General features: G+C 29.8%; 1 protein-coding gene across 2 annotated transcripts in view; it reads right to left on the reverse strand.

Annotated features, from left to right (window-relative positions):
* The window catches only part of Cpsf5 (cleavage and polyadenylation specificity factor subunit 5), a 60865-nt gene extending 49422 nt beyond the window's left edge, over positions 1 to 11443 (reverse strand). The window contains exons 1-3 of one of the 2 annotated variants that reach the window (XM_075373323.1): positions 11119 to 11439; positions 9360 to 9560; positions 3705 to 3768 (exon numbers count right to left, since the gene is read on the reverse strand). In XM_075373323.1, the coding sequence (XP_075229438.1) occupies positions 3705 to 3768; positions 9360 to 9560; positions 11119 to 11285 (432 nt within the window). In that variant the 5' untranslated portion in view covers positions 11286 to 11439. Of the gene's footprint in view, positions 1 to 3704; positions 3769 to 9359; positions 9561 to 11118 lie in introns of both variants that reach the window. The other variant, XM_075373324.1, reaches the window with a different exon arrangement.
* Between the last annotated feature and the right edge of the window lie 49 nt (positions 11444 to 11492).

The following is an 11492-nucleotide window of genomic DNA, read 5'->3' on the forward strand; positions in this document are numbered from 1 at the left end:
ACTATAAAGTAACAATTTTTTTTACTTCTAACCATTTTTGTCAGCTGAATATAAAGTTTATATTTTAAAAAGTGCTAAAAAACACTTCTTTCCAACCTGACTGTAATCAAACTGAAGATGTAAAAAAAAAAACAAATAATTACGGTAAATTCTGACATGTTTCTATGTTAAACAATTTTTTATAATATACAATAATTTAAATATAATCAGTTACCTTCAATGGTCTACACTTTAGTAAGCATTACCACAATTGTTTGAGTAGTAAGTAAAAATACCTGCAGAACTCTACTGTAATAATAAATCTAGGTAAGCATACACCCATAAAAAAAAATTAGTACTGAATTTAGTTGTCAGATACATTATCATTTATTTTAAATACAAATAAAATTAATTAAAATCACATGCTAGTACATTCATTCAAGGAATATCTGTATCAAACCATTTTATACATTACAGAATAAAAAAAAATCATGATTTTTAGACCGATTTAAAAACTGATTTTAATTACATATGCAGTAGAATTGAGATAATCAAAAATGAATTTAAGGACACATAATATAAAATCAAAGCAAGAAAGACATTAAACTTAGGCAAAAACTAACAAATGTTGTACCTCAAATATACAACAATGTTGTATGGCTTTTAATATACAGACTGACAAGTAAGCTGTACCAGTGTCTGTTAACTTATTACAATCTCTTTGTCTACAAAAACATGTATATTATTTGTCTTTTTGAAAATCCTTTAGTTAAATAATGTGTATAATGGTGTAAATTTATTTTCTGAAGCTTTTTTTTACAGAACAAAATATTCTGCACACCAATTGAAGATGACGAAAAAAAAAAGAAAGACAATTTAACATAGGAATTAAAAATTTATCAATGTACCCCCTTATATCTTTATACAAAAAAATAAATGGCTTTATTAAATTATTATAAGATGGCAATGTAGCCACAAATTTAAGAATAAATCACTGTTGTGGTATTTCTAGTATCCCTAGAAAACTTTAAGTCAAAAAACAGGAAACTTTCTATCATTATTTAGTCTTTTATGAAATATCATACTATAAATGAAAGTTAGTATTAACTAATAAACTTTAACTTTTATTAAATTACAAACAGAATTGAAAAATTTAGTGTGTTTATAAAGATTTCATTATAGGTTATGCAGAAAATTACAGTGAAAATGTTTATGTTTTGAGTTGAATCAAAGTTGATTGAAATTTCAAAATTAATTTTTTTTTTAAAGTGTATTTTATCATACATTATACAGTAAAATTCCAAATTGCACAGCAATCTCTTGTGAGATGATTCTATAGCAAAAAATAAGAAAAAAAAAGTTCATATAAACAAAGGTCAGAAATTGTTTGTTGGCAAGTTTTGGCTTGCAAAACATTTAGCCCTGCTTTTTGTTACCTCTGTGAAATTAAACTGTACTAAAGTTCTTGGGGTACAAATAGGGGGATAAATTCCTTATGGTTTTTGATCTAAGAAATTGAATAAAAGTGGTCCCAGACTTCTATCTTACTTAGGCTTTAAGAATGCGTTTTCTTTAAGAAGAAACACAGAAATGTTTTATTAAAAAATACATTTTTTAGATCTGGATTAAAATAACTTTGTTAATTTACCAATAAAAAACAAAAGTTTCTAGTTAACTTTATAGAGAATTTAATTCTAAGAAAATTGATACTTCTATTAAGATTAAACATAAATTTGAGCCAAAAAAGTCAGCATGATTTGGTAAAATATGAATGATGGTGGTTTTTTTTAAGAAAAAATGCATGGCCCATCATGAACCTGCTCTAAATGGTCAAACAGTACAGAAAGAGTTCTTCAAGGAAGTTTTACAACATTTGAGGGAGCTACTTGAAGAAAGAGGTCTGAGCTGTGGGGAAAACCAGAGTTTGATGTTGCCACTATGACAATGCACCAGTATAACATTTTATCTACCATCATGTGAAAAATCACAAGAAAACTGTTCATACACACCCTACTCTCTCTAGTTTGACCTCAGCTACCCTTTTTTTTTTTTTTTTTGTTTTATAAACTAAGGTAATTTTGAGATGATATCATTTTCAATACATAACACAACTAAGGAACATATTATACAATACTTGGATGCCTTCCCCAAAGAAGCATTCTAATGTTCCAAAAAATGAAAGATTTTTATCAATGTGCTGCCAGTAACAGGGACTACTCAGGAGGCCATCTTACATATGAAGTTGTAAATTCATTAATAAAGTTTTTAGTACACAAGTTTAGACTTTTTTTACAAAAAAGTAGTTAGTTAAGAAAATAACTTTTTATAAATAATCATGTGTAAAATATGCACACTGTCATCTGTGATATTAATTTTAAATATATGAACAAACACACACATCTTTTCTTTTTCTTTTTAGGAATCCCCCTCTCAAGAAAACTGGTAAGCCATTTCTTTTAATCTGACAATTATACAACACAAACATAGGAATGCACTATTTCTCTACAAGTTTAATAATGATAATATATGTAAAATCTCATCAGACATAGTATTTCTACACTGGCTAAGACTAACAATCAATTATTTAATGCTAAATGTTTAAAAATAATAATGAAATATAAATTGTGCACACCGTGCAAATGTGTCCAAATTAAACAATTAAGTTAACACTCTCAATTTTGAGTTTACAGAACAAATTATCAACATCCTACTGCACATTAAAACACAACATTTCTAGCAATATATTCTGTAAGCACAATTAAAAATGTATTTAATTCCCTACAAAAAAAAATTTTCTCAATAAACTTCTTTCCATAATTATATTGAAAACTGAATGTACATAAAACACAATCACTTCTGCATAAATGATTTATTCATGCTTTTTATGTTTTTAATATAATTTTAAAATACGTTATATACACTTACTAATAATAAATTAATGAAAACAGTTTCTTAAAATTTATTTAATTTAAATGTTAACTTTTTTTTTATTTGAACATAATATAAAGATTACTTATTCACTATTATAAAAAAAAAAAAAAAACAAAAAAAAACATATGTATATAAAGTATAATCATCCATGGACTGAATTCTCTGTAAATAACCAATTTTCATACAAAGGTTGAAACCAGGATTGATTAGACAGTGAGCCTTAATAACATGTAAATTTTTACAAAATCTCTATTCTTCCTACCTTTACATACTCATATTGCTGTTGTATGTTCCTAAATTATCACAGGGTAGAAAAACGCATAACATGCATATGACAAGTTGTTTCTTTTGATAAAAAGAAAATATTCATTCTCTTTGTTTTGGATTCTAATCTTTTGGTTCCTTAAGTAAAAGGGTAACTTCAAAAAAAAGTTGGCTACTGTTATAAGATTTTGGTTACAACCAAGTCATGAAAACATTCAAAAACTCTTTAAAATTTAACAATTTAAACTAATTAGAATTTGAAAGTCAAGAAATTTACTTGTGTGATTTCTTTAGCACAACGGTAAGAGAATTCAATAAAATTGGTGGTACACATTTTGCTAAGTATTTAAAATATTCATGTTATTTCAGAATGAGATTCTGATCTCAATTACTTAAGGTAATCAGTACTTTACTACATTTTACACTAAAATAGTAATAATAACATAAATCTAAGCCTAATAAAATAAAAAATGTCATATGTAAGTAGCTTATTTTTACATCAGCTCATTATGATAAATTTAAAAACATACCTCAGTCAATAGTCTCTTTAATCCTTCCACCTCATCTTCTCCTGGATTTAATTCCCCACCAGGACTGGCAAAAAAAAGAAAATATAGAAAATTATTACTAGAAACACTTAAGATAATAGTTTTGGACCAACACAAAAAAAACTCAGCAATTTATTTTTTTTTCTATGATCAAAGAAGAAATCATAACTTACAATATCGTGAAAAATAAGAATGAAAGTATAAAATGGCCACCATACTAACACTAATCTTTTTCCTCCAACAAATATAATGTAATGAACAAAATGTTCATTTACCAAATTTTATGAACCTTTTATCAGAATGGAAAGTAAATTATACGGCAAATTATACGGAATTGTATACTCGGTTCTTCCAGTAAAACCTTTTTCTAGTTAACTATGACCAAATTTTTTATGAATTGTGAATTCTGAATTATTCAAACATTATAACTGCAGATAATAAATAAAAATACAACAGTCATTTTACGTGATATAAATACTTTTATAACTTTTTTATATGCAAGAGAAAAATGTTGCAAATGCAACACTTTCCTCTTAGATCTTTCTTTAAAGAAATAAATTTGGTTCTTATGTATAATGGCGCGATTATGGTTGGGAAATAAATCTAGAATTATAAATATAATCTAACCAAACTTAACCTAAACCTGCTAGTCAAGGTTAGCAAGCATAGGCTAAGTTTGTTTAAATTATATTTATAATTTTATTGGCACTCATTTCATACACCCAGGCATAAATAAAATGGACTGCATTCAGAAAATTTATTTTGCTGCCTTTCATCTAATTACCTATGCATATACCTATTTACTGTGGCAACTTCTCTTGTTCTTGTTCAGTCAATGTTCTTTGGTACATTTTTGTCCCTTCAGAATACCCAATTCTTGCAAAAATTTAACAGCTTCCTCTTCACAATGTGGGAGATTCTAAAGGCACATATTTTACTTAAGTTCACTGTTAACTTTAACAAATATTTTTAATTTATTGTCTTACTCATAAGAAGTAGAACGTAGTTAATTAACTCGCCACCAGTCATGCTGGTTGTAACCTTCCAACCATGATGGTGCCGTTATAATAGACTAATACCAAAAATTTTTTATATTACTTTAACTTCTTATAAAATTGACAGTAACATCAAACCTCAAACATCTTTTGTATACATATTTGTTATATTTTGTTTTTCGCATGACATTTCTTTGGAAAAAAGATTTTCTGCAAGTTTATTCATTTATTTTTTCATATTTTTGTAACATACTGCCTTATACAATATGTAGTCAAAAATGTCAGCATTCATATATGTATTATTTTTTACACAGAGTAATATGAGATTGAAGTTTTGGACAATTTGTAGGAAGAGTTTGAAATATTTTTGTGTAACAGTATATGCTAAATAAATATCATAACAAACATGCATACTATAAACTGACTTTATAAAAATACCATTATACTAAAAGAGTAAAGAATTAAAAGAATTATCTAACAATAAAATGATGTTACTAATCTTTATATTATGTTAAGATATATACATTATTATTATATATATATATTTTTTTTTGTCTTCAGTCATTTGACTGGTTTGATGCAGCTCTCCAAGATTCCCTATCTAGTGCTAGTCGTTTCATTTCAGTATACCCTCTACATCCTACATCCCTAACAATTTGTTTTACATATTCCAAACGTGGCCTGCCTACACAATTTTTTCCTGCTACCTATCCTTCCAATATTAAAGCGACTATTCCAGGATGCCTTAGTATGCGGCCTATAAATCTGTCTCTTCGTTTAGCTATATTTTTCCAAATGCTTCTTTCTTTATCTATTTGCCGCAACACCTGTTCATTTGTCACTTTATCCACCCATCTGATTTTTAACATTCTCCTATAGCACCACATTTCAAAAGCTTCTAATCTTTTCTTCTCAGATACTCCGATTGTCCAAGTTTCACTTCCATATAAAGCGACACTCCAAACTTATATTTTCAAAAATCTTTACCTGGCATTTAAATTAATTTTTGATGTAAACAAATTATATTTCTGACTGAAGGCTCGTTTCGCCTGTGCTATTCGGCATTTTTTATCGCTCCTGCTTCGTCCATCTTTAGTAATTCTACTTCCCAAATAACAAAATTCTTCTACCTCCATAATCTTTTTCTCCCCCTATTTTCACATTCAGTGGTCCATCTTTGTTATTTCTACTACAGTTCATTACTTTTGTTTTGTTCTTGTTTATTTTCATGCGATAGTTCTTGCGTAGGACTTCATCTATGCCGTTCATTGTTTCTTCTAAATCCTTTTTACTCTCGGCTAGAATTACTTTATCATCAGCAAATCGTAGCATCTTTATCTTTTCACCTTGTACTGTTACTCCGAATCTAAATTGTTCTTTAACATCATTAACTGCTAGTTCCATGTAAAGATTAAAAAGTAACGAGATAGGGAACATCCTTGTCGGACTCCCTTTCTTATGTTCTTTAATTATTACTGTTGCTTTTTGGTTCCTGTACATGTTAGCAATTGTTCTTCTATCTCTGTATTTGAACCCTAATTTTTTTAAAATGCTGAACATTTTATTCCAGTCTACGTTATCGAATGTCTTTTCTAGGTCTATAAACACCAAGCAAGTTGGTTTGTTTTTCTTTAATCTTCCTTCTACTATTAATCTGAGGCCTAAAATTGCTTCCCTTGTCCCTATACTTTTCCTGAAACCAAATTGGTCTTCTCCTAACACTTCTTCCACTCTCCTCTCAATTCTTCTGTATAGAATTCTAGTTAAGATTTTTGATGCATGACTAGCTAAACTGATTGTTCTGTATTCTTCACATTTATCTGCCCCTGCTTTCCTTGGTATCATGACTATAACACTTTTTTTGAAGTCTGACGGAAATTCCCCTTTTTCATAAATATTACACACCAGTATGTATAATCTATCAATCGCTTCCTCACCTGCACTGCGCAGTAATTCTACAGGTATTCCGTCTATTCCAGGAGCCTTTCTGCCATTTAAATCTTTTAATGCTCTCTTAAATTCAGATCTCAGTATTGTTTCTCCCATTTCATCCTCCTCAACTTCCTCTTCTTCCTCTATAACACATTTTCTAATTCATTTCCTCCGTATAACTCTTCAATATATTCCACCCATCTATCGACTTTACCTTTCTTATTATATATTGGTGTACCATCTTTTTTAACACATTATTAGATTTTAATTTATGTACCCCAAAATTTTCCTTAACTTTCCTGTATGCTCAGTCTATTTTACCAATGTTCATTTCTCTTTCCACTTCTGAGCACTTTTCTTTAATCCACTCTTCTTTTGCCAGTTTGCACTTCCTGTTTATAGCATTTCTTAATTGCCGATAGTTCCTTTTACTTTCTTCATCACTATCATTTTTATATTTTCTACGTTCATCCATCAGCTGCAATATATTGTCTGAAACCCAAGGTTTTCTACCAGTTCTCTTTATTCCGCCTAAGTTTGCTTCTGCTGATTTAAGAATTTCCTTTTTAACATTCTCCCATTCTTCTTCTACATTTTCTACCTTATCTTTTTTACTCAGACCTCTAGCGATGTCCTCCTCAAAAATCTTCTTTACCTCCTCTTCCTCAAGCTTCTCTAAATTCCACCGATTCATCTGACACCTTTTCTTCAGGTTTTTAAACCCCAATCTACATTTCATTATCACCAAATTATGGTCGCTATCAATGTCTGCTCCAGGGTAAGTTTTGCAGTCAACGAGTTGATTTCTAAATCTTTGCTTAACCATGATATAATCTATCTGATACCTTGTAGTATCGCCTGGCCTTTTCCAAGTGTATATTCTTCTATTATGATTTTTAAATTGGGTGTTGGCAATTACTAAATTATACTTCGTGCAAAACCCTATAAGTCGGCCCCCTCTTTCATTCCTTTTGCCCAGCCCGTATTCACCCACTATATTTCTTTCCTTGCCTTTTCCAATGCTTGCATTCCAATCTCCAACTATTATTAAATTTTCATCTCCTTTTACATGTTTAATTGCTTTATCAAGCTCTTCGTATACACACTCTACCTCATCATCATCATGGGCGGTTGTAAGCATATAGACGTTAACAATCGTTGTCGATTTAGGTTTTGATTTTATCCTTATTACAATGATTCTATCGCTATGCGTTTTGAAATACTCTACTCTCTTCCTTATCTTCTTGTTCATTATGAAACCCACTCCTGCCTGCCCATTATTTGAAGCTGAGTTAATTATTCTAAAATCACCTGACCAAAAGTGGCCTTCCCCTTCCCACCGAACCCCACTAATTCCTACTACATCCACATTTATCCTATCCATTTCCCTTTTTAAATTTTCTAGCCTACCAACCTTTTTTAAACTTCTAACATTCCACGCTCCGACTCATAGAATGTTATTTATTAATTTTCTGGTGACCCCTTCCTTAGTAGTCCCTACCCGGAGATCCGAACGGGGGACTAGTTTACCTCCGGAATATTTTACCAAGGAAGGCGCCTCCATCATTGCTATATGAAAATGCAGAGCCACATTTTCTTGGGAAAAAAGCAGCTGTAGTTTTCCATTGCTTTCAGCTGCGCAGTACTCAGAGGACTGAGTGATGTTGATATGGCCGTTTAAGTCATTCTGACTCACGCCCCTAACAACTACTGAAAGAGCTGGTGCCCTCTTTCAGGAATCATTCCTTAGTCTTGACTCTCAACAGATACCTCTCCAATATGGTTGCACCTTCGGTCCAGCTACTCTGTATCCCTGAGCACTCAAGCCCCCTCACCAACGGCAAGGTCTCATGATTCATAGATATATATATATATATATATATATATATATATAACAAATTTACTACAAACTTAAATAATGTTTATAAGAACATCCCCATCACATTCTGTCTGCAGATTCTTGAGGCTGAATTTACGTTTATATTTATACACATATAATCTTTCTAAAATTTCTAACTTTTTATTATTACTTTTGTGAAAAAATTTGAAATTTTAGAAAGGTTTTTTTTAACATATATATATACACGTAAATTCAGCCTCATGAATCTGCAAACAGAATTTGATGAGAACATTCCTATAAATATTATTTTAATTAAGTTGGTAATAAACTAATAAGTAATTTTAAATAAATTAGATGATCAGTAAAGTACTGTATTAACATAAAAATAGCATGGCGAAGGAAATTTTTATATTATTAACAGTTTAAATTCAAAAAAAATTTTTTTTATTGACTGAACAAATATTTGTTCTAAAAGACTTTAACGTATTGTTATCTATAGTGTAAATGTAAAATTGTAAATGAAGATGGGCTTATGCCTGAAAGGCATAAGCCCATCTTCATTTACTTTTTTCCACTTTAATGTGGAAAAAAGTAAGGTAAGAATGTTCTTTAATTCTACACTTTATGGAGTGACTGAATAAGTTTATATTATATAATTAGCTATATATATATATATATATATATATATATACCAGTATCCCCACCTCGGCTTTGCCTTATCTATATGTTTACCTGCGTGCTTGAATCTTTACTTGTCAAAATTTAATTATGGCAAGATGCAAGTTTTTACGCAATATATGTAATCAGTAATGAATAAATTAATATTTAACTAAGATAAATCTTATAAAGTTAAAAATTATATACACTTACAGTTTGAAAAATGTTGTACCAAGCTGAAGAAGAAAAACATGAGGTAAGCCGTGTTTATGCACTAATAATACACCTTCAACACTACGTCTCATTCCAATTTTATCAAATTCATCCCTCATTCGTTGAAACCTAGCTGGTACAGATGGGTCTTTCTCAAACAATGGTTCTTTTGTGTTAAACGTGTAATTAGTCAATGGATATCTGTAATAATATAGTAAATCATAAAAACCTGAAGAGCACACAAATTTAAAAATACTCACTGCAACAATTCAATTTTTATTAAGGTTCATTTTTTTTCACTCACTCACACATTGTTTCATGCATGTTACAATTGAATAAAAACAAACTTTTTTTTTAACCTCTGGGACCATTAGGTATTGTTTCAGAGGATGAGAAGAATGATTTGTAGTGCATGAAAATCCCATGCCTGACCGGGATTCGAACCCAGGACGACCGGATGAAAGACCGAGATGCTACCACTCACCCCACAGAGGCCAGCTACATAAAACAAACTAGTTATAATAATCAGGTATCATTCTTATTTTTAAAGCACTTTAACACTTCTGCAAAAAAATGAAGTCATATCACCTTATTTATAAATTTAGTGACACTGAGTTTAAAAAAAAAAACTAGCAAGCTAAATCTATACAAGATAATATTAGTTTGGGCAGGAGAACATTTAAAAAGAGATTATAATCTGTAAAAAAAAGTATGTGAATTGTTCTACAAGAGTGGATTTATTCAAAAAGCTTTAAATTATATCATAAAATCAAATATTTCAAAAATATTTTTTTATATAACATCATAAATTTTGTGTACATGTTATTTATTAATTAAACATTTAATTCTTATAAACACTAAAACATGATCAACAATTTTTTACATAAGGTATAATATATATTTTTATATCCCAATCAAGCAGAAAAAAGTATAACTTTACTTTTTATACTAAACAGAGATATGTGAACAATTATACTTACATCGGAGAAACGTGGTTAATAAGGAAGATTATCTTATGTAATTGGAAAACATTTTTACTTAAAAAAGTGAACACTATTTGTGCCAGTTTTAATCTGGTTCTGTTATTTACCAAAATTATCATTTTGTAAAGTTTCTGCAGGTACCAAAAATTTATAACAGCAATAAAAAAATATGTGAAATTCTTGATGTTATAGTCAAGAAGCGAAAATAATTGTAAGTACATTTTTTAAAAAAGTGTTAAGTACTGAATGTGTATCCAGTAAATTAAATACTATCATCAATTCTCTAGAAGGCTTTTGGAACTTTGATAGAAACTGGCAACATTAACACAAAACAGTAGTTACACAGCCTCGCAAAGATCTAACCTGATGTAACAAAATAAATTATAATTTTTATCATGCAACATGATAAAAACATCAAAAAGTGAAAAATAGGTTAACAGTAGGAACAAAATTTATGTAGTTGCAGTATATTACTGGAAGTTACGAATGATATAAATAATAGTCACATTGTTTTAGAATTAATTCGGATTAAGAATTTGTAAATTTATTTAGATGAACAAAATATGAAAAATGGAAAATAAAAACGTCAGTAATACTGATCCGTAACCCAAAAATGTTCATAATAAGTCAAGAAATAAAATCAAAAATTATAAAAAGAACGCTGCAGCCATTTAAAAACAATACATTCAAAATGCAAAGCTGCTGAAAGCCCAAATCTATCGGGTAACAAAGTTACATAACCGCTCTGTAAAAAAAAAATAATTTAAGTTACTTACAAATTAATAGGTCTGTTAATAGCCGCTGGAGATTGATTAGGAACAAACTTTTGTTCAAAAGCAGGAGGCCCCGGCGGTTGTGGTTGGGCTCTCCTCGGCCAGCCATGACCGCCAGCAGCATTGGGCATATTTCCAGGCTGCTTCATTTGCGTCGCTGCCATAGCCATTTTGACAGTTCACTTTTCAATTTATATTAGATTAATTAGAAGTAAAATAATTAATGCTATATACCACAGATAGCAGACTATCAGATATTAAAACAGCATTCCACAAAGCACATAAACAAAACAACAGCCACCAACACGGACTTCGATTTTCACTCTTCACTACTGATACCTAGCCTGTTATAAAACGATTAATTCTACTGGTCCAAA

Source organism: Lycorma delicatula, chromosome 8, assembly GCF_047948215.1.
Source record: "Lycorma delicatula isolate Av1 chromosome 8, ASM4794821v1, whole genome shotgun sequence".
Lineage (NCBI taxonomy): Eukaryota > Metazoa > Arthropoda > Insecta > Hemiptera > Fulgoridae > Lycorma > Lycorma delicatula.